The sequence below is a fragment of the Lichenostomus cassidix genome, chromosome 24 (genome assembly GCF_008360975.1).
Source record: "Lichenostomus cassidix isolate B80296 chromosome 24, HeHo_3.0, whole genome shotgun sequence".
Lineage (NCBI taxonomy): Eukaryota > Metazoa > Chordata > Aves > Passeriformes > Meliphagidae > Lichenostomus > Lichenostomus cassidix.
In genome coordinates this window covers 1,703,446-1,726,163 of record NC_139504.1, presented here as the reverse complement: position 1 = coordinate 1,726,163, position 22,718 = coordinate 1,703,446, and the positions used below count along the sequence as shown (strand labels likewise).

Sequence of the window (22,718 nt, the reverse complement as noted above, 5' to 3'; positions counted from 1 at the left end):
AGGGGTCCCCAGGTCCTGAGCACGGCCTTGGGGACCTGCCAAGGAACTGCCTGTCCTCAGCTGCCCGAGAGTTGAAATCAGTTACAAAAAACCCAGTTGCAGCTTTAGCCCTTTGCTTCCCTGCCCTCTCACAGGGCAGATCCTGCCCTTTCCAAACCCACTCCAGGACCCTGAATTAGGGCTGCAGCACCTTCCCCTGACGCAAGCAGCTGTTAATAAACAGCATCAGCCACCATGGATCCCTCAGTGAATGATTCCCCACGGGGAACAGAGGAACAGTCCCTGGCTCTGTGCCTCTGTGCCACCTCTGGACTGGGGTCGTGGGTTTGCTTTGTGCCTAGTGGTTCTGGGAACAGGGAAAAGAAATGATCCGGCACGCTCGGCCACCCATCCTTCCTGTCGTGGTTAATATTGGAGAGGGCGGCCAGCAAGGAGAAAATATTAATGACAGGGTATGGAGTAACCTCCTCCCAGGACCACGTTACCACGCCACAAGCAGCTTGGGGAAAACCCATCTGGCTCCAGTCACCCCTGCGAAGGGCTGCAGATTTTTTCACTAGGAAAATGCTACTTTCCAGAGCAAAGTAGAGGCTGTGGGGGCATCAGTCAGGTATAAAGCTGTGTGGGTGTTAGTGGAAGAGAGGTCCTCACATAGAAAAGGAAGGAACAGGAAGGAACCTGGCTCTGGAAGGTGATCCAAGTGGCAGGGGCTGGCAGAAGCCCTCGGAAAAGGGAGAGAAGGGAGCAGGGAAAGGTTAGAAATCCTCCCCTAAGAGAAACTGACCCCTGGCACCTCGTTTCTCCTTCTTTCACACTTCAGATGAGATAAACAATCCTTGAAAACGGTTTATTCCACTGGAGTCAAACGCTGGAATGCAAGTGCCTGCCATAAACCAACCCCACAGAGCAATCGTCTCCTTCACCCCGACCATCGCCCCGGCCAGCTGCACACCTGGAGCACAGTGGGAGAGGCACAGCACAAACTGGAGAGCAAAGGTGACACCTTCGTGGCAGCTGGCGTGGAGGGACAGTCAGGACACGGCACAGCCCCGCTGCCTACCCACAGCAGTCGCTGGGATACGGAGCTGCCTTGGTCACAGACGCTTCCCGGAGCGAGTGCAGAGAGCAGCCAAGTCCTGGAGTGGCCGTGTGGCCGCATGGGCATAGGAGGAGATCACCGAGTGCAGCACCTGGCTGTAGGCTGAGCGGGACAGGGACACAGAAACAGTGTCAGGGCACCAGAGTTGCACTTATGGCCCAGAACTGGGCTTGGCTCTAGCCTTTCACCGCAGAGCAGAGAGACAACAATTGGGGTTTAAGGTAAATCGACGTGCCTGCAGTTTTCCACACACCTGTTTGCACACTTTGCACACTCCTGAATACAAAGCACTACACAAGCTGAAGATTATTTTATGAACCCCAATTTCTCTATCTTCCCTCCCATACGACTTCCATTTGCCCATGTACTTTCCCAACCTGTGCTCAAGGTCAGAGCACTCCATCACTTAAGAAAGGTCCTTTCCTCACCGTTGTGCATCCTCCCAGCAGAAGATTCAGCATTTAAGGCAAAGGGCTCTGTGCCCCTAACAAGATGCTTTGCAGCATTTTCCTCATTGTTGTGTCCCTAGCCACACGTGACCATGTCAGAGCTGCACTGTTTAACACATTGTAGGAGCTGGTGCTTTGCTGAGGATGCACTACCCTCCCTAAGGGACAGACATTGGGTCAAGCAGCAAAGCCCCTACTTGCCCTCTCCAGAGCATATTTGGAGCAGCATCTCTGCACAGCAGCCCAGGAGCATGGAAACACCTATCCTGGATGGATTTCTCCCTGTATAATCAGGGATCCAGGCTCAGACGCCTCCTCTCTGGAAGCAGGAGCTCCTACCTTTGTGGTTTTTGTAGAAGATGCAGTTATTGGCGCAGGTATCTGGGTGAGAATCCCAGAAATCGGATCCGCAGGAACACAGTGGGGGCAAATCGATGTTACAGGCTTTGATCTTCTCCCTCATCTGGGCTCTCAGAGCATCAACATACCTGCAAGGGATCAAACATTCACCTCTGCCAGTGACAGCCAGCTGTGCACAAGGAGCATGGACTGGCTGTACCTCATGTGCTCCTTATCCCTCTGCTGTCTGTCCTTCACCCTCCTCTCCTCCAGCTGAAGATGGGCCAGAGCTTCCCAGGTTCCCTCTCCTGGGGAGGAATCTCGATCTTCAGTCATGTCTCTCATCTTCTGCTCCTCTGCCCGGCGCTGATTCTCCTTCTCCCTCTTAATCCTGCAGGAACACACATGCTTAGAGAAGGAGCTTCCCCATCCCAGCCTCCATTCCCAGCTGGTCCTGTGCCCTCTCACAGGAATCTGGGTGATTCTGCTGCTTTCAAAGGCAAAAGTATCTCTGCACTAATCACAGCATTGAATATAAATAAATATAAATAAATATAAATTAATATATAAAAATAAATATATTTGCTTTAAACATAAAATGGTCAAAAATGCTTCCTGACCCTCCATTCTTCCCCCCATATGGCAACACCAGCCTGTGAATGCTCTCCTGCCCTCAAATGCTTCCTCCCTGCCTGTTTTCTCACCATCATGGACTTCCTCTTCCAGTTCTTTCGTGCACCACATCCACACGTGCTCCTGCCACACACAGCTCCCCAGAGCTGTGCTTCTGTCCTTAAACCAAGCACATAGGCTGGGCTCTTTAACACCCACCAGAAGGACTAACACCTCAGCTTCCTGGCTTCCTCACTTGCCATTGCCTGATTATGAGGCAGCTTGGATCCTTCCATAAGCAGCTTCCAGGACAGGGAAGCCTAACAGGGCTGGCTACAGCAGACACACCCCAAGGATCCCCCCTTTACTTCAAAACAGGCTTTAAGATGCACTTTTAACCACGTTTTCCTCTATTTCCTCAATCTCCCTTGCACCTACACAGCCCTCCAGCCCTTCAGTGGGACCTGAGTTGTGTAATTCCCACCAAACACAACACACGTTCCCTGACACGCAGCAATTGCGAAGCACAAAGACTTCACACCAAAGTATCTGACATTTTATTCCCCAAGGCAACAATGTGTCCCAGGCCACTCCTTGCCAGGAGGTATTAAAAACAAAATCAAGGCTGGGAAGAAGCCAAGGGAAGGCAGTGCCATCAGACAAGACATTTTGGATCTTACTTCATGCAGGGGGTCAAATCTTTACATCCAGAAGGAAAGTGCTGAAGTCAAACTTCTCTGGTTGCGTTATAAACTCAGAAATGGTTTTAAATTAAATATAGAACTTTAAATACAGCACCATAAATCTGCTCCAGAAACTGAGGCCAAGGCCAACTCGGGGCTTTACACCCCGTAATTACAAACCCAGCTCTTCTCTGCACACACTTCATGGGAAAAATACTAATAAAAAGGTATCACACTACCTAGGAAGTCCCTGGGGCTTTGCCAGCATTCACAGGGTAGGACAAGCTCTCTGAAGCTCCCAAGTGCCATTGGAATGTCAGGGATGTGGCTGGAGGAGCACTACTTTAGACTGACAGTTATTCCCCCCAAAAAAGGCCCATGAAAATCCTGCCCTGTGGTGCCTGTCCCACTCCCACAAACCCTGATCACAGAAGAGCCAGAATGGACAGAGTTAGGTCAGTTCATTCAAAGGAAAGCCAGGGAAGAAACAAAAATTAGAGGACTTTCCTATTTTGCTGTGAATTTGCAGAGTTCCTCCTTAATGAACCCCTCCAAATGAGAAGCTGAGAAACCCCCACCACAAGTGACACTTTTACACAGAAACCGAATGTTCAACTCTGGGACCAATGCCTTGAAATCATTTTATTACATTGTATAATTTTTTATGGCTGTGAGGGTGAAGGGTCTGTTACTAAAAATGTCACAGCTTAACCACAATGACGTGACCTCACCCCAAAGTTTCTAAACACAGGTTTGGGTTCCCAGAGTCACAGTTTGGGAAGCTGCATCTCTCCAGCAACTGGGAAGCTGCAACCTCCCCAGCCTCATGTTTTGGCTCCCAGCTCCTAAACAAGCTGCACAGGGACTTGAAAATGAGATAGAGAAGTGCTAAAGGACTCAACACAGCCCAAGGGTCACTCTTGGGGGGTTGGTTGTGTGAATCCCACCCCAGAGGGGTTCCAGAGCAGTGCCTGGCTTACACCAGACAACCTCACAAGACTTTTCCAACCTTCCAAAGGACCCTGTCCTGATGGAGGAGGTGACTCCACCACCTGCACAGACTCACTGGGCAACTCTCTGCTGTCTCTCTCGCTGCCGCTGCTGTTCCCTCACTCGGTCTCTCTCCATGGCCATAAAGAGGCGCCGGCACCGCAGGAATTCGCTCTGCCGCTTCGGAGAAGAAGAGAAGGACATTTGGGAAGGATGTCTGGGGTAAATATTGAGCGATATCAGTGCTCAGCTTAATTTCTGGAGGGTGGAACCTCACTCTTTCCCCAAGAGACCCTCAGACATCTGCAAGTGCACATGACCCAGGATGGGGAACTGGAGAGATGGTGCTGAGGTAGGAAAGAGCAAGTCACCTCGAAGCATTGAAGAGCTTTGTACCAGTATCCCTCCACTGAAGCTTCCTATGGATAGAAGCTCTGCCACCTAGCAGATTTGTAAACTCTCACTTTGCTGAGTGCAAGAGAACCAATTCGGACTTCAACCCACTTGAATTTGGAGACTGGTGTTCCCCTGTAGCTCACTGGAATCTTGTATCTCCTGCAAAGGTTGAACATACAACACCCAGCTGGATTCTCTACATGCAGGAGAACCACAGAGGTAGCAAAACCACTGCTGAGACAAACCCAGGAGCCCTGCAGGGAACAACTCCCTTATGGATAGTGAGGGTTTAGTGTCTGGGCTTTGGCTGATCCCACTGATGCATCAAGGGCAGGGAAACCTCCTGGCTAAAGCTCACATCAAAAGCCCTCCTGCCATGGGGTACAGAGATAGTTTGAGCTCCATGACTCCCAAAAGTTTAAGGAATAGATTTCTCCTCATGAATGCCAAAACCTTTAGGCTGAGTTGGTCAACCTCATCTAGTGGAGAGAGCCCAGCACAGCTGGAGATAAAGGAGGAGGAGGAGAGATCATCAGGCTGCCAATGAAGAAAACTGGATGGAAAAAACCCAGGCAGAGGAGAGTGCTGCAAAACCAGTTATCTTGGATGGATCAGAGCCAAGGAGATAAAAAGCAAGGGGAGGGGGAATGGCAGAGTTAGGAGGAGCAGCCTGAGAAGCCCCAGCTGTTGTCACACTGGCGAGAAACCACAGCCATATTTGGGATCAGCTGGTTGGAAAACACTTGTAAGGAACAAAAAACATGCAAATTGTTCAGTTTTACGCTACAAGCTGCAAGAAAGGTGACAGAAGGAGAGGGAAATGTTCCTCTTCATGGCAGGAGGAAGCAGGAAAATAAAAGTCACTGGCTTTAGGCATCCAAGACAAACATCATTACTCTAACACCCAAATCAGCATGAGCCAAACTGCCCAGGATGCAGGCTGTAAGCTCTCTGTGAAATCATCCACTCGGCCTCAGTCTGCAGGCTGGGCTTGAGACTATCCCCAAAATCAGAGAAACCTTTTTATTCCAGGCTTGTGTCTAAACAAGATAAAGATGGCTTTGTTCTTTCTTTCTTCTCTTTTTTTTTCCTTTTTTAAGCATTTTTGGCAGCTCCTTGGGCTCCCTGCAACTAGAGCAAGCATCCCTCAGTTTTGCCAGGCAGAAAGAATGGAGCCTGTTTCTCCTCCAAACTTTTGGGGTAATTCAGATTCCAGATTTGGCAGGAGGAGTACAAACAGTTGCACTTAGTCACAACAGATCTTAAAAAACAACCTGGTAGCTTTGCCCAAGACCTGAGACACCATCAAAGCTGACAAACTAAACCAAGTAGGGAATTCATATATCAAAGCTCCTCTGAGGCTTCTTATCTAAGCCAGCAGCATTCCCGACACCCAATCCCTTTCAAACAAAACCACGAGGGCTTGGCTCCCCTGGACAAACCTGCTTCCTGGTTTCCTCTTGGTCAACACCAGCCCAGAGTATGAGGGGAGGTTGGTATTCAGTGTGTGGCCTCCCAGGAGGCTCAGGCAGGCTCGAGTCTTTTGCCAACCCATCACAGACCTGAGAGACAACAGAAAGGAGCAGCATCAGCATCACCACAGTTAAGTTTCTCATCTTCCCCCAGCAAAATGCTCTTCACTGGAGGCAAATCCTCTGTGTGATCCCTACAGACCTCAATGAGATGACCCACCTGTGAAATGGGCTTTATCTGGGGTACAGGCTGGCCATGAACAGGAGAGATGTGCCACATCTTGACACAGGCGTCTGAGCACCAAAGCTTTATCAAAACACCTCTAAAGATATCCTCAGATGTGTTCTGGTTTAGTTTACATATGGATGCACATCTCCCCATCTCAAACTCCTATTATGAACTCCATGAAGTGTGAAACAAAATAACTAAGGGGAATTCCACAGCCAACATCTCCCAAAACCTCAATGCAAACATCAGCATAAACTTCCGCTGTCTCCCTGCTCGCTATTTGCCCAGCCAGTATTTCTGCTCCAGGCTGGGCTCATCCCCAGCCAAGGCTGGGTACACACTGCCACAGCCACAAAGCCTTTGCCAACCACCTCAGGTAATCGGGACAAACCATTTTCACCCCCCAGATGCTCAAAAAAAGCTGCCTGAAAACAAAAGAGGAACGATAAGTACATCAACATCTCCTAGGGCAGCGCCTGCCACCCCCAGGCACCGGGATTGCCACAGCCACCTCCTTCATCTGATACAAAGCTTTTTTTTTTTTCCCCCCCTTTTCTAGGAGGTTTCTGACTGATTTGATCTCTTCCACCCTTGCGGCGTGGTCTGAGCATGGCTCTGGGTATGATGTGACTGCACTGCCCTTGGTTTCAGCTTTCGTCTGGGCTGCTGCCAACCAGCACCACAAACAGGCAGGAATCAAACTCCTTCGAGGCCACAGTGGTACATGAAAGCAGGGAATGGCAGTGCTGATCTCACTGAGCTCCAATATTGCTCCCGAGCCCACTTTGAGGGCTGGAGGCTTAACAGTTAAGCAGCCCTGAGGGAACAACTGCTCTACTCCAAGAGCAGCCTCTTCCAGACACCAAAATAAATCCAATGATCCAAACCTCTTAAGACCAACTTTGTGCGAGTCTTACTTTTTTAAATTCAATTTTGATGCAGACATCACCATCCTGCCCAGTGCCTTTTGCAGCTGTGCCCTGCTCCAGCAGCTCAGCAGGCAGATCGTGGTGTCCTGCCAGCAGCAGCTCCTCTCTCCTGTCCATGGGCACCGTGGCTGCCAGGCAAAGCTCTGGTTTCTGGAGAAGGGAGGACATGGGTGTAAACAGGGAATTGAAATCTGGCTGCTTTGGTGCCAAAGGAAAACTGAACACCCTCGGAGCAGCTTTAAGACGAGGGTGTGTGTGCTGTCACTTGTGATCTGGCAGCGCCATGTGTTCAGCAGCACCATGGGGCACCAGGGCCGGGAAACAGGAATGTGGCAGGATGACTGGGACTGCACTCTCCCCAACTGCAGAAGCAGTGGGACAGACGTGTGTGGGGTGAAGGCAAGGCAAGGCAAAAACCTCTCCAGGCACTATTTCACAGTGGCAAGGAGCTGGGATCTCTGAGTGACACCCGAGTACAGAGCATCCTCCTTCAGATGGGAAGTGGGCAGGCGCCCCAGTGGCAATCCACAATATTTTGAGAGGCAGCAGATTGTTTCCTACAAACTAAAGAATCAAAATGCCAGAAGCAAGCTTGGAGCCAGGATAAATTTTATCCCTTGCTTTTTTTTTTTTTTTCCTTCAGCATGGCAGGAAGGGAAGAGCAGGACTGCTGATAGGGAAAGGATGGACCAGTAGGAGAACAGGTTATGCCAAGAATTCCTTGATCTGCTGGTGTTTGGGAAGGACAGAGAATAGCCTGGAGTCAGTTTGAACATGGAATTATTGGCTAGGCACAGGAATTACTCCATCAACCCCATTATGACAGAAACATGACAGAATAGCTGCTTCAGTGAGGACAAGGGGAAGGGTTACTGCTTTGGAAGGTTGCTCTGGAGCACTGAAGGTACAAAAACAGGAAACTGTGGAGAAAACCCACCAACTTTGCAGAATGAGACATTGGGGAAAAGAATTAGGGTGCTGCCATGGTGGGGAGCTACAGCAGGCCACCAAACCCTGAAGGCAAAGACTCGGTGAGCAGGATGACCATGGAACACTGGACAGGTCATTTCCAGGCAATTACCATTTCAGTATCTGCTTGGGAAAACAGGGAATTAACTCTCTGGATGCTTTTGACCTGAAAAGAAATCTTGTGGGGAGAGAAAGAGCAACAATTTTAGGAACATGGATTATTGATCACAGGGAATGCAACACCTTACAGGGAAAAAGGAAGAAGAAAAATGCGGAAAACAGAACTGAAGGAGAAAAAGACATTTCAGCCAAAGGCTTGCTTTGAGCTAGCAGCAGCAGGGAGAAAAATGCTGGGACTATTATTGGGAAGAAAAAGTCAGATTATTCCTAGAAGCTGAGGTTTTCAAGGAGGAAGGACCTGCCCTGGGCTGCTGCCGGGGTGCAAACAGCTCCCTGAAATCTGTGGGGGTCCAGATTATCAGAAAACGGTGCAAGGAGTGTCTCTATTTAAAGGAGAGAGAAAGGAAAAACCAAATAGAAGATTTTAGCCTCAGGAGTTTAAGTGTGACTTTTGAAAAAACAAGAGGAAATCACCTTGCAAACTGCCTGTAAGCCACGAGAAAACAAGATAAGCAGCAACCAGCATAAATGTGTCAAAAGCAAGTCAGGTCAGGCTGAGCTGAATGTCTCCTGCAATAGAAGCAAGAGGCCTCAGGCAAAGAGCAGCAGAAGACTCTGGGGTTCAGCTGAGCTCGTGACATGGCCTAATTCAACACTGGGGTAAAGCAAAACCTGTTAGATGGAAGTCTGACATGGGATGCACAAAAGTGATTAAAAACATGGCCCAGATTTGGTCTCAGGAGCTCACTGCACAGAAATAGGGTAAGAACTAGGTGGGCTCTGCTCCTTGATTTCATTATCATGGAGGAAGAAAGAAGCATCTTGATTAAGCCACTGACCCCACTTGCATTGTAGAGATATTGGGTGAAAAACCCTTGGGTTTAAACCACAGAAATGGGCTGGAATACACAGCACAAGGAAATCCAGGGAGGGCAAAAGCAGAGGCAGAACTACCAAGGGGGTTAAATCCATGGCTACATCTGTGGCAGCCTTTTGCACCTCAAGAGAAGGGAGCATGCTGCTGTCCTGCCACGCTGGGAACATGCCAAACCTTCATACAGGGAGAGACATTCAGATTAGTATTAGAGCTTTTTTCTCCTCATATATCATGGAATAATAAAACAGAGCAATGCAATAAATCAATATATTCCTCCCAGAATAAATCATCCAGGGAAGCTGTTAAGTCTCCTTATGTAGATTAACTGTAGCTGCAGAGCGGCTGGGGTGGGAGGATGGGCCCAAACCCCTCCCAGTGTTTCTCACTGCTGTGGATGACTTGCCCAGGACTCCCACAGATCTCCTGTAACCCTCTGGCTCACCTGGGCAGTGGCTCTATTATTTATGTGAGGTCATGAATCAACCCATCTCACTGAATGCTCAAGCCAGACGGATGTTTGCTGTTGGAAGCAGGTAATGAGGTTTTTGAGCCCATGATTATTGTGTTGTTTGCAGAGATGACTTCCTTCATCAGAAATCTAAGAGTACACAGAAGAGGAAGAGCCAGACCAGCCCTTCTATAAAGGGTATTTTCTAGATAATCAGCCAAGATCTACTTCACCTTTGGTGAACCTGAGAAAAGAGAAGGGAATGAAGATTTACAGGATGGGCAGGAAACTGGCTTCAGAGGCAATAAGACAAAACACCAGGCTGGGTTGCTGCTCCAAAGTATGTCAGTTTAAGAAAGGCCTTGGCACAGAGACTGTGATAATAGCTATGACACAGAGGTGTTCTTGAGAACTGGAGGGGCAAAGGCAGGATGAAATCCAGCAGCATAAAAGGTGGGACTGACCTCCTTCCATGCACTGCTTCGAGGAAAGCAGCTGCATGCCAACTGTTCTCCAGCAGAAGCCAGCCCCAGGTGAGGAAAACCCTCCAGATCTTTGCCACCCACACGAAACAAGGGATTGATGTAATGGAAAGAGCTGTTGAGGTTTGGAGAAATAAAGGCACCTGAAGGGAGGGTTGGTCGTTGCATTCCTCCCAGATACCCAGATCACAATCTCAACCTTTAAAAGTTTTTTTTTGCATTCTTGAGTTCATCTCAGAGATGTTTTCACACACTTTATTCTGCTGCCTTCTCTGAAACGGCTTACCACAGGGTGGGTCAAGGAAAACACAATTTATTTCATTCCTGCTGGAGAAACTTCCCAAATTATTAGCTTTGGATTTGCTAATTAGAGCCAAACCTTCAACAGTTTGCAGGGTGATTTCTCTGCCCCCCCAGGCAGCCCTTGCTCACCTCCCTCCTCCAGGGGGACCTGGTCCTGCGGGACGCCAGCCTGTGCCGCACCTGCTTCACAGCTTTGCTGAGCTGCAGCCAGAGGGAAGGCAAAGAAAAGAAAAGACAGGACAAGTTCAGCTGCACGGAGAGATCTCCCAGTCAGTCTGCCACAGCCAAGGAGCACGATCAAGGCAGCACAACCCAACACACCAGTTGTGTCTTTCAGAGTCAGAGAGTCTTTCAGAGGTGCCCCAAGGTACTGAAATCCTGATCCAGGCAACTCATCTGCTCCCAAAATATGTTGCTGAGATGCCAGAACCCCAATTTTCCTGCTTGGTATCCAGCCAGAAGTGATTTTCCACCCCAAGTTATTTTAAGCAGGACACATCCCATGGTGCTTCAACTGGAATAAATCCAGCTCCTAGGTGAGCATACAGGCTTTCTAAAGCACCAAATGCACCATAAACATCACTATTTAAAAAAAATTTAAAGAAAAAAAAAAGCTTAAACAGTCCTGAAGGCGTGTTTTCCCAGATTTTGAGCTGCACGAGACAAGCTGCAATGAGCTGGCACCACCTAGTGCCACATCTGCGCCAGGACACGGCTGGGAAAACACTGTGTCTGCGAGCAGCCAGACCAGTTCAGCCACAGCATCCTCACCGAGCCACCCAGCTGCGTGCTCCGAGGAGCGCAGGGGAAGAGCACAACGCTCAGGGTGGCAACGCGAGCTAACATTTCATTCAATACCTAAACCCAAATATTAGATATGTGCTGTGAAAGAAAAAAAGAAATATTGCCTGCTCTCCATTTCAGACACTGAAGATCCAAAATGCCAAAGCAGTGATGGAAACATAGGAGGGGCAGCGATGGAAACGCAGGAGGGGCAGCACTCACCTCAGCATTTTGCTGCTGGAATGGCTCACCATGCTTCTCTTCCAGCCGGGCTGGGCCGGAGGCAGCACCAGGCCCACAGATTACATGAGTGGGGACACTCTGGAGCAGGCATGTGTTCTTCCAGGGGGTCGAGTAGTGCACAGCAACACAGCTCTCCCTCTCTACCTGCCAGGAAAAAGCCATGTGGGATCTCCACCCGTGACCCGGCAAGATGTCAACTGTGGGGACATTTTACCACCCTTGAGTGAAATTTCTTGGGATGGAGGTTTTGGCTCTCCACACTGAGAGTACAAAGAACTGTGAGGCTCTTTGGAGCTGAGGGCATTTGCAGGCTTCCCGCTTGGAGCTGGCAGAGTTACATGAGGACATCCCAGTCAGCCATGGAAACAGCCCAAACACCCCAAGGGTGGCCAAAGCTGGTGACATCTCAGTGCATTCTCTTTTCTGCCACAGTCAGATCCTGGCAAGTCTCCCCAGCACTTGTTTGAGAGTAGAAAGGATTAAATATATTTACAGGGTAATCCAAAACAAGCCCATGGGGGAAAAGGGAATGTGGAGACAGAGGGAAAGTATTGCTTGAAAACCACTTGGCAGCTCTGGAAAAGGGATCAGAAAAGAGACAGCAGAAAAACTGCTTTGCTTCAAATGTAGCCAGGAGACATCCACATCATTCCCAACTCCTGCCTGGCTGTTTTTTAACTCCAAGCAATTCTGCAGAGAGCACCAGGACTCTGTTCTGCTGTTGCCTGAGGGAACCAGCAACCTTTCCCTGGGGAGGCTTCAAGCACCTCCAGCACCAGCCAAAGTGTCATGCTGACCCAGCCTGCCTGAGCATTGTTTGCCACCACAGGGTTTCAAACATCAGATTTTCTCATTTTTTCTCATTAACACCTTGACTTCAGCTCCAGTGTTTGGATTTTTCCCAATTTATGTTGGGTTTGGAAGAGTTTCTCCCAACAGAGCCCCACTTACTGCTTCATAGCACTTCTGCAGCTCCTGCCTCCGGCGCATCCTGACCTGCCGGTTCACCCGCTGCTTCACCTCGCCCTGGAATCTCCTCAGGCTGGCTGCCTTCTTCCTCTGCTGCTCCTCCAGCTCCTGCTCCACCTGGAATGCCGAAGCCTGGGAGAGGTGCAAGAAGATTTCACCAGGGTTTTGCTACATAGTAGCATCAGAGCAGTTTGTATCCCTGTATCCCCTTTTCCCCCACCTGGAGTGACCAGGCAGACAAGCAGCACCCAGAGCAAGCTTCATGTTTTGTTTCAAAATCTGCAGAATAACAGCTTGCACAATATCTGCTGGGTTATTATGGGCTGGATTGAGTCTGACTAGAGAGAGGGAGCATGCACACCTCCGCCTTTGCCTCTTCGCAACACACAGGGAAGGGAAGAGAAAGGAGACTCATGGAGCAGCTCCTGGCTGCTGGTCCCACGAAAAGATGCTCAAATACCCAAAGCCTGGATCCATAAGGAACAGGCCAGCCCCTCATCCTGATAACACTCTGCAAGGCTGGAAGTGCATCAGGGAAGCAGTTCACAGAGCACAGCACTGCTCCGGAAACTCTTTACCATTTGAAGTGAAAGATTAAGAGCAAATTACCTGAAAAACCCAAAAATTTGATTTTATTCTCCTCGCAATTCTGCCAAGCAACTCTGCACCACCACCATGGCTTCAATTATAACAGCACTGCTCTCCTGGCTGCCTCCACAGCAAGAGAAACCAGAGACTGAAGGGATGGAGGAAAGGGGTGAAGCAGAAGATGAACTTGGAACAGCAGGGTCAGCAGAGCCCAACAAAACTCCAAGATGGGAAGAAATAGACACTGTTACAGATGAAACCAAGGCAGTGCTCCAGGGAACAGCCCAGGGCCAGATCACCCAATACCCAGCCCAGCAGCAACTCTGATGCCCGAGGTATTACTATGTATTAATTAAGTGTATTAAATAAGCTCAGATAACCCTGGGCAGCTTCATTCACCCCTGAATCCTCACATGGGGGGGTCTCAGGAGCATCCAGGTCCCCTGAAGCTGTCAGGAAAAGTTCAGCTTCCCCAGAAGTTTCATATTGCCAAGATGGAAGTTCTGTGGAATATGGAGATGATTGATTTCCATATATTATCTCAACCTTTCAGGATTTAAATTACAATATAGAAATAAATCATCTCAGAAGGGCAGGAGCTTCAGTAATGTTCAGACATTAATTACAGGGGACTGAACTCATCATCCAATACTAAATGCACTTTTAGTCCTCTTAGAATAACCCTCAAAGCAGAAATCCCTGAGATAAGCATCCATGAAGATTTCCTTAAGTGTTTCTAATGAGGTACAGTGAAAATTGGCTCAAGACCCTGAAACAATGTAATTTTTTTTTTTAAATCAGCAACACAGAATAAAATCTCGACTCCCTGACATCCTTTAGGGATGAGTGGGAAAGCAAGGAGCAGCACTGGTTGGGTTCCCCACCTGACTGTTTAAAATTGATGCATTTCTCCTCAAAAAACACAGCTTATTGGAGGGGGATCAACTTGGAGAGATGGTGTGGGCTTGTGGGCAAAGGGGAGGCCAGACTGCATGGACATCACAGTGGCTAAATCACATGAAAACAAATTATTATTTTTAGGAGCCATGTTCCTGTCTGCCTTCAGGCTGGGAAAAAGCTCACTTTAGGCTCTGATCCCCTCTGGGGGTTTTACCGGCACGCTGAGGGGTTAGAAATGCCCCAGCAGCTGGTGCCCTCGGTGCACTCACAAAGGCGGGGCTTTGCTCCGGCTGCCCCATCGCACTCTCCACCCAAACAACCACGGGGATCGTGCTGTCGTTCCTCTCGGCCACCATCCGCCAGCTGCACCGCGTGGGTCTCGCCTGGTGCCTCCTCGGGGGCTGCCCAGCGCCCCAGCACTGCTCCTTCGAGGAGGGCATCATCCCGGCACTGCCGTGGGCGCGGGCCTGGGGACGGGGAGCAGAGGTGAGGGTGTCTCCCGGGCACTGCAACCTGCACCCTGCCCCATCCCCTGCTCCCCTCAGCCACGGGGCAGCCCAGCGCCCTCCCAGCTCGCCAGCCCACCCACAGCTCCCCACACTGCCTGGGGACCCCCAGCCCTTGGTGGCTAAGTGCCACCTACACCCCTGTGCCTCCCCATCACTGCCCCTCTCTCCCCAGTTATCCAACTCCCCAATTATCCAACCCCACCTTCAGCTCCCCCCTCCCCAGAGGGCTTCCAGCCCTTCGTGGTCAAATCTCCCTGTACTCCCCACTCTACTGGTCCCCCCAAGCCCTCCGCACACCTCCTGTGCCCCACATCCCCATCCTGGGCACCCCTCACACCCGACCCTGCACGGCCTCGGGCCCATCCTCCCGTCTCCCCCCACAGCCGCCTCCGCAGGCCGAGCACCTTCATCCCCGTAACCCCCTCTGGGCCCTTCTCGCGCCCCGCCCGCCCGAGCTCCCCAAGCCCCTCCGGGCCCCTCAGGCTGCACCAACCGCCGCTTCCGCCTCCGCCGCCGCTTTGAATCCCGGCGCGGCTTCCGCCGGCACGGACACACCCCCGTGAGGCCATCCTGGCACCGCCCCAGGCCCCGCCCCAGGCCCCGCCCCGCCCTGTGCGCTATAGCCAACCACAGCCCGCCCTAAGCCCCGCCCTGGGCTCTGTAGCCAACCACAGCCCACCCCAAACCCCGCCCCGTGCTCTATAACCAACCACAGCCCGCCTCAAGCCCCGCCCCTTGTATATAGTCAACCACAGCCCGCCCCCAAGCCCCGCCCGGTGCGCTATAGCCAACCACAGCCCGCCCCAGACCCCGCCCCGTCCCCCATAGCCAACCACAGCCCGCCCCAAACCCCGCCCCGTGCTCTATAACCAACCACAGCCCGCCTCAAGCCCCGCCCGGTGCGCTATAGCCAACCACAGCCCGCCTCAAGCCCCGCCCCTTCTATATACCCACCCACAGCCCGCCCCAGACCCCGCCCCGTCCCCTATAGCCAACCACAGCCGGCCCCTGGCCCTGCCCAGTCCGGCCCCTCACGGTTCTGAGGTTGGCGGTTCGAGTCCCGCCCCCGGTGCAAAGGGAGGTGTTGGCCCGCTGTCTGCGTCAGAGCATCCCCGAAACTGCCCTGTGAGCATCCCTGGAACACCCCGCATAGAGCATCCCCTGCAAGGCGCTCCCAAATATCCTTATAGCGTCCCCCACAGCATCCCTGTCCCCTCCGAGTATCCCCTTACACCTCCACACAGCATCCCCCCAAAGGCTCCTCAAAGCATCTCTATAGAGTGACCCCAAAGCATCGTCTGACCCCTTAATGTCTCAAAACACCCTCAAAGCCTCTTTCTGTAGCATCCCCCGAATGCCTGCAGCATCTCTCCACGGTGTGCTCCCCAAACCCCTCTCCTCCCCATCTCCCCACACCGTGTCTCCCCAAAGCATCTCCTCCTTCGGGCACAGGGCGCTCGAAGGCACCGACCCCTTTTGGGGCCGGGGATGCTGCGGGGTGGGCGGTGTCTGCCCGGGGCGAGGAGCTTGGCAGGTCTGGGCGGTGGGAATGGCTCCGGGCACGCTGCCTCACATCCCGCTGCCCTATTCAGCCATGCCGGGGAACCAGCGCTAATTGGCAGAGAGTTGGAATGAAGCCTGGATGCCATCGGGCTTCGTTCTAGAGCCTGGGAAGAGGGAAGAAATAAGGGGGGTGGGGGGAGATCTTTGGGGTGGGGGGTCAGCTTTGCAAAATACCCCTCAAAAAGAAAACCCCAGTTTAATGGGATGTCCAGAGCCCGAAATCCCATTGGGTTGACCACTGAGCGGATGGCAAACTTTAGTTGGGCTCGATGGGGTGATGCCCCCGACCCCAAGTGTGTCCCCGGGGCTGGGAAAACATGGAACTGGGGGTCCGTAAGCGGGGAAAAACTGCAAATCCGAGTGTTTTTTCCTCAAAGAAATGTCAGCTCGAGGCCGCTGGGGAGGCGAAAGCCGCCAGGACACAGGGCTCTATTGAGAAACGAAAGAACAAAAAAAAAAAAAAAAAAAAAAAGGGAAAAAAATAAATTAGCCGGGCGAAACGCCAAGCCGGGAGCTCCGAGGGACGTGCCCAGAGTGGGGAAGCGGAGCGATTCGGGGGGCGAGCCTGCCCGAGATGTGGGGAGCGCCGGCCGCCCCGCGGGGCCACCCCGCTCCCCCCTGCCTGCTGCCGCTGACCTGGCTGCTGGCGCTGCACGCAGGTAGGGACTTTTCCCACTTTTTTCCGCGGTTTTCCCATTTTTCCCTGGGTCTCGGGGCTATCCGGATGGAGGGTGAGGGCCGGGGGGGTGATGAGGGTGGTGATACCCTATGGGGGGGTTGGAGGGAGGGCTGTTGTGCTGTCGAGCGTACCCTCTGCTTGGGAGTTGGGGAAAAGGGGGTAAATTTGGAACAAAAACTGGGGAAAACACTTTTTTTGGAGCCAAGCAGGTCCTGATGTGGGGGAGGATTTGGCACCGCCCCCACCCTGAGCTTCTCCCCGGTTTTTTTCTTCCCTAAACCCCCTTTTTTCCGAGTTTTTTAACATCTCCAAATCTTTTCTCTTACCCCTCCTCCAGCTTTCCTTAAATACTCATTTTTCACCCCATTTCTAGGCTTGCCTCATCCCACTGCAACCCTGTTTTTCTCCATCATTTATTCCGTAAATTCTCACATTTTGGAGTTCAATGAGTCCCTAACCACCTCATCCCAGGTCTGGCAACACAGAAAATAACCTGCAACAATTTTGTTCCATTTTACCAAAGTTTGCACCCCAAAGCGGCCCTGGGGAGGCCCCATTTCCCTTCAGATGAGGAGGATGGACGCAAAACAAAACCAGCTGGGTTCTTTGCTGGCTTGGATTTAGACCCTAAAAACCAGCCAGGGTTGCAGCCAAGGCACCCCAAAAATGTTGCAGGGCTTTTTATTAAAAAAAAATAGGGATTTATGCCACAAGTTATTGTGAAAATGAGGATTTTGGGTGGGTTTTTTCAACAAAAGCCATTGAAAATGGCTGGGAGATCTCCATCCCCAAGCCAAGGATGCTGCAGGAAAAGGGAACATTCCCTGATTTATTAACGACGTCCCAAATTTTTTACCCAGGGCAGAGAAAAAACTAGGAATCGTGTTAAAAAAAGGGAAGAAACAGTTAAAGAGCAGTGATCTGACGATGCACGGGGAGGGGGCAAGGATGTATTGAAGGCCACATCCCCATCCCATGCCTTGGTCTCCCCGGTGGGGAGTCCCCTAAATTTGGCGAGTCGGGGCATGCTTGTGGGGCCGAGCGCGGCGCTGCCGGGCAGGACGGACGGACGGACGCTGCATACCAATAGGTCCCATGACTTTTCGGGCTTGTTTAAGGCCTTTCTTGCTCCTGCTTCACTCTGCCCAGCTGGTTTTCCCACTCTCCCCTCCTCTTCAATATGGGGTTTGTTCGCTGTCGGATGACGGTATCCGTATGGGGGGCTCACGGATGGGACCTCTGGGGTGTCAAGAGGGGGATGCTGAGGTATTTTGGGGAGAGAGAATGTTTTGGGGAGTCCCCTCCCCCCAAAAAATCATGTTTTTACACTTTTTCCCTGCCTTTTTTGGCTTAAAACCAGTGATGAGGAGCGATGCACGTGCACCGACTCCCGTGATGCAGTTTTGCATCTGAGGGGGCTTTGTCTGGACAGGAGCATCCAATGGGGGATGGGGGTGGGATACAAAATCCTTCCCCCACCATTTTTGGGGGAATTAAGGTATTTTTGCCAAGTGTTGCATTGATCTTAGCACTGGTGTCTCTCGCCCCCCAGGCAGCTTTTGCAGGGCAATGATGAATCTTTGCCAAGGGTTGCCTTGACCTGCCTCCCACCCCCTGCATTTTTGGAAGTGATGTGTGCATTTTTGCAAATGGTTGCATCGACCTGGCTGCAGGAACACTGCCCCTGCATTTTTGGGGGTGATAGATGAATTTCTGCAAAGGCTTGCATCGACGCAGCTGCAGCTCCTGCCCAAGCCCTGCACATTTTGGGGTGCAGCACATGCTTTTTTGCAGAGCATTGCATTAACCCAGCTACAAGAGGTCTCCCACCCACACTCCCTCCTTGCATTTTTGGGGTGATGCATGCATTTTTGCAAAGGGTTGGTTACACTGACCTGACTGCAGGAGCACTCCCACCCCCAAAGCAGCTTTGGGGGGTGATAATGCATCTTTTCAGCAATCATGCATCTTTGCATTGACTCACCTCCCATGCCCAAAGCAATTTTGGGGGTGATTCTTTGATTTTTACAACGTGTTGCATTGATCTGGGTGCAGTAGGCCTCCTACTCATCAAGCATATTTGGGGTCACGCGTTCATCTTTGCAAAGGTTATGGAACCAAGCTGGGCTCTCTGTGGGTGCTCAGCACAGCTCCAGGTTGGGGTTTCCCTGTTTTTCTCCATGCTCGGCACCCCACTGTCTCTCCCCACCCCAAGGTCTGCTGGCAGGGGTGAACATCACCAGCCCCACGCCGCTAGTCCGTGGCACAGCGGGCAAAGCAGCACTGCTGTCAGTGCGCTACGCCAGCACCAGCGCCGACAAGCCGGTGGTCAAGTGGCAGTTGAAGAGGGACAAACCTGTCACCGTCGTCCAGTCCATCGGCACCGAGATCATCGGCAACCTACGGCCTGACTACCGCGACCGCATCCGGGTGCTGGAGAACGGCTCGCTGCTCATCAGCCCCTTGCAGCTGGCTGATGAAGGAGCTTACGAGGTGGAGGTGTCCATCACCGATGACACTTTCACCGGCGAGAAGACCATCAACCTCACCGTGGACAGTAAGGGCAAGAGGGACATCCAGTGGAGGCTGGGTTATCCATGGGATGTCTTCCTTGACCACTTTTTGGGAGGGCTTTCCCCAACTGGGAGGTGGTTTTGGGGGTTTCAATCACCCTATGCAGCCAAGCTGGTGGGCTGTGATGTCTCTCGTCCTGTCCCCTGGGCCCATCTGTACCTGGAGACATGGCTTCACCATGGTTCCCTTACTTGCCCACAGTTCCAATCTCAAAGCCACAAGTGCTGGTGGCCTCCTCAACGGTGCTGGAGCTCAGTGAGTTCTTCACCCTCAACTGCTCACATGAGAATGGCACCAAACCCACCTACACCTGGCTGAAGGACGGGCGGCCGCTGAGCAACGACTCCCGCCTGCTCCTCTCCCCTGACCAGAAGATCCTCACCATCACCCGTGTTCTCATGGCTGATGATGATGTCTACAGTTGCCTGGTGGAAAACCCCATCAGCCATGGCCGCAGTGTCCCTGTGAAGCTCACTGTTTACCGTAAGCCACTCCTTCTCCCCTCCTGCACTCCCAGGGTTGGACATCCCTTGCAGATGCTTTCAGCTAAAATTTTTGGGGGGTTGTCCCCCCTCATTCCTCTCCTCCAGGCCGGAGCTCTCTCTACATCATCCTGTCTACGGGTGGCATCTTCCTTCTTGTCACTCTGGTGACAGTTTGTGCCTGCTGGAAACCCTCCAAGAAGTACGGGTGGGGATAACATGGGAGACAAAGGGAGTTGTCCCATCTTGTCCCATCCTGTCTTGTCCCATTCCGTTTTGTCCCATTTCATCTCTTCCCATCCTATCTTGTTGTGTCCCATACCATCCTATCTCATCTTGACACATCCTACCCCATACCATGCCATGCCATCCCGCCTTGATCCATCTCTCCTGTCCTATTCTATTCTATTCTATTCTAATCATGTAATCTCATTCCATCCCATCTTGTCCCATCCCGTCCCCTCCCATCCCACCTCCCCGTCCCTGTAGTACTGTGCCCTGGATGAGCCACAGGCAGTGCCCCTATTACCTCTAATACGATGCCAGTGCTGCCCCATCCCCTATCCCTTTCCAGGGAGAAGCGACAAGCAGAGACACAACCAGCCTCTGACTATGCTGAGCAGGACGAGGAGCGCCTGAAGCACGAGGGTGAGTGCTGGCCTCAGCGTGGCGGTGGTGGGCTGGGGGAGCACCAGTGCTGAGCAGCACTTTATTCCATGCAGCCGAAGGCATCCCGCGGAGCGGCGAGCACGAGCGCAAGAACCCAGTGGCCTTGTACATCCTAAAAGATAAGGTGAGAGCCAGCAGCACCGGTAGCACACCAGCAGCATCCCAGCACAGCGTCTCACACATGTCCCACGTTTTTCTACTTTCGGCTTTTGGCAGGACTCGCCGGAGGCGGAGGAGGATTCGCTCCCTGAGCCCCGCGGCACAGTCGAACCAGGTTACACCAGCTCGCCAGTACCAGCAGCCGGTCGCTCGCCAGGACCAGTGGGGCGTTCGACTCGTCGTTACCATCGCTCGCCAGCTCGCTCACCCGCCTCGACGCGGACCCACAGGTCACCACCGGGCTCGCCGGCGCGTTCCCGCGGCGCTCCGAGGCTGCTGCGGACTGCCGGCGTGCACGTCATTCGGGAGCAGGAGGAGGCCAACGCCGTGGAGATCAGTGCCTGAGCAAGGGGGACTGTGCGCGCTTTGGTGGCGGCGTGCAAGCGAGCAGGGACACCAGCACGGCCACACTTCCGCCACCGAGCAAGCGGGGACACCGGCACAGCCCTGCCCCCACCACTGGGCATCATCCGCTCGGCGTAAAGTCACTAATTTCCTATTGATCCCACCCAGAGCTCCCCTCTTCCGTCCCCCATCTTCCTGGGGCATCGCTTTAATGGCTTTCTCGCCGGGACGAGTGTGCAGGGAGCGTGCAGGAAGCACACGCGTGTGCACAGAGAACACGCAAGCAGTGCACGGAGAGAGTGTGCCAGAGGGCGTGCAGGGAGCGTGAAGGGAGGGCGTGCAAGCACTGCACAGGGAAGGCATGCATGGAGCGTGCAGCGGGGCACATGGAGTGTGCACACAGGGTGCGTGGGGCAGGCACAGGGTGTGCAGCAAGTGTGCACACAGTGTGCGAAGAGAGGGTGCACAGAGCACGCAAGAGAACATGTGGAGCCCATGGGGAGAACACACACAGAGCGTGCAGCTGAGACTGCACAGAGTGTGCACAGAGCGTGTGCAGAGTGTGCAGTGTCCTCTGAACCTGGATGGTCTTTGTGAGCATGCCAGCACCGGGTGTGCTGCAAGCCTGCACAGAGTGTGCAGAGGAGTGTCTGTGCAGAGTGTGCACGGAGCATGCGGAGCGAGTGTGCACACAGGATTTGCATGGGACATGCATGCAGCATGTGGCGAGTGTGCAAAGAGTGTGAGCAGAGAGGGTGTGTGCAGTGCTTGCACGAAGCACACACTGAGCCTGTGTGGTGTGTGTGGAAAGACTGGCACAAAGCGAGTAGCTGTGTGTGCTCAGAGTGAACCTGCAGTGTTGGCACACTGTTGGCACACTGTTGGCACAGTGTTGGCACACTGTTGGCATGGAGCCTGCAGTGAGTGTGCAAAGAATGCGTGTGCAGGGCTTGCACAGAGTGTGTGTGGTGCATGTGGAAAGAACATGAGCAAAGCAGCTGAGCACGCTCAGAGTGTGCACACACACACACACACAGGGAGCACACACGCTGCATGCCCAGCGGCCATACATGCACACGCGTGTGCAAGAGCACTGTGCCCACCTGCCGTGGCACACCCCACGTGCGTGGAGCAGGACACGTGCTGGCACACAAGCTCGCCCAAGGGCACACATGCATCAGGCGGTCTAAACAGGGGGCTCCCTCTGGCCCCCCAGCTCCCCAGCTGCAATGTCCCCTAAATGTGGGCTGGAAGCCCTGGCCCAAGCGTTGCCCCTTCGCCACGGTAGGATTTTCTGTGAAAATCCCCCGGTTTTGGGGCGCACGACGCTGTCTCTCCCCCAGGCCTTTCATGGGAAATAGGTTTAGGATGAAAAGCAGAGAGCGGCCGGCCAAGTGAGCCGGGCCCTGGGGCACCCAGGGTGGGTGCCGGGGCACCCCGGAGTGCTCGGGGTGCACTACTAACCAATAAACTAAACGTACTACCCATCTGGTGGTGGCACCCTTGGGTGTCTTTGTGGGACAGGGGCCTCCCAGGGTGGGGGGGACACGTGAGAGGGGACTGACAGCTAAGACCACGCAAACCTGATGCACTTGGCTGGCACTCAAACTGGAACTTGAAGTGCTTGGGGGACCTTGGACTGTTCCCTCTGGTACCTACTGATGGTGTCCTCAGCTGAGAGCCCATTTCTTCTTAATTTGTCTTCCTCTGAACATGGCGAAGGAAGAGGGGAACTTATTCTGACTAATTAAATTCATTAACTGCTGGTGTCCCCCACTCCACTGTCTCCAGGTGCCACCAATGCCGCTGTGGCTGGGCACTCCCACTGCCACAGGATGACTGAGCTGTTTGTGCTCAC

General features: G+C 52.6%; 2 protein-coding genes across 6 annotated transcripts; one reads left to right on the top strand and one right to left on the bottom strand.

Moving 5' to 3' along the window:
- Nucleotides 1-833: 833 nt before the first annotated feature.
- Nucleotides 834-14,976, bottom strand: CCDC15 (coiled-coil domain containing 15). Of its 5 annotated transcripts, none has more exons than XM_085081582.1 (12): nt 14,883-14,976; nt 14,150-14,347; nt 12,375-12,524; nt 11,403-11,567; nt 10,527-10,598; nt 7,187-7,348; nt 6,011-6,130; nt 4,677-4,727; nt 4,249-4,352; nt 2,108-2,278; nt 1,888-2,036; nt 834-1,201 (listed from the first exon to the last, which is right to left on the bottom strand). In XM_085081582.1, the coding sequence occupies exons 2-12, from the start codon at nt 14,321-14,323 to the stop codon at nt 1,095-1,097; spliced, it is 1,425 nt and encodes a 474-aa protein (XP_084937708.1). In that variant the 5' UTR covers nt 14,324-14,347; nt 14,883-14,976; the 3' UTR covers nt 834-1,094. The 5 variants fall into 5 exon arrangements, with proteins under 5 accessions (XP_084937708.1, XP_084937709.1, XP_084937707.1 ...); XM_085081583.1 differs by having other exon boundaries at nt 14,879-14,898; XM_085081581.1 differs by lacking the exon at nt 14,883-14,976 and adding an exon at nt 14,794-14,870.
- Nucleotides 14,977-16,146: 1,170 nt separating this feature from the next.
- On the top strand, nt 16,147-21,741 carry HEPACAM (hepatic and glial cell adhesion molecule). The gene is made up of 7 exons (XM_085082044.1): nt 16,147-16,611; nt 18,847-19,188; nt 19,407-19,688; nt 19,796-19,889; nt 20,262-20,335; nt 20,410-20,480; nt 20,573-21,741. Exons 1-7 carry the CDS (start codon nt 16,527-16,529, stop codon nt 20,858-20,860), a joined length of 1,236 nt encoding a protein of 411 aa, XP_084938170.1. The 5' UTR covers nt 16,147-16,526; the 3' UTR covers nt 20,861-21,741.
- The last annotated feature ends 977 nt before the right edge of the window (nt 21,742-22,718 follow it).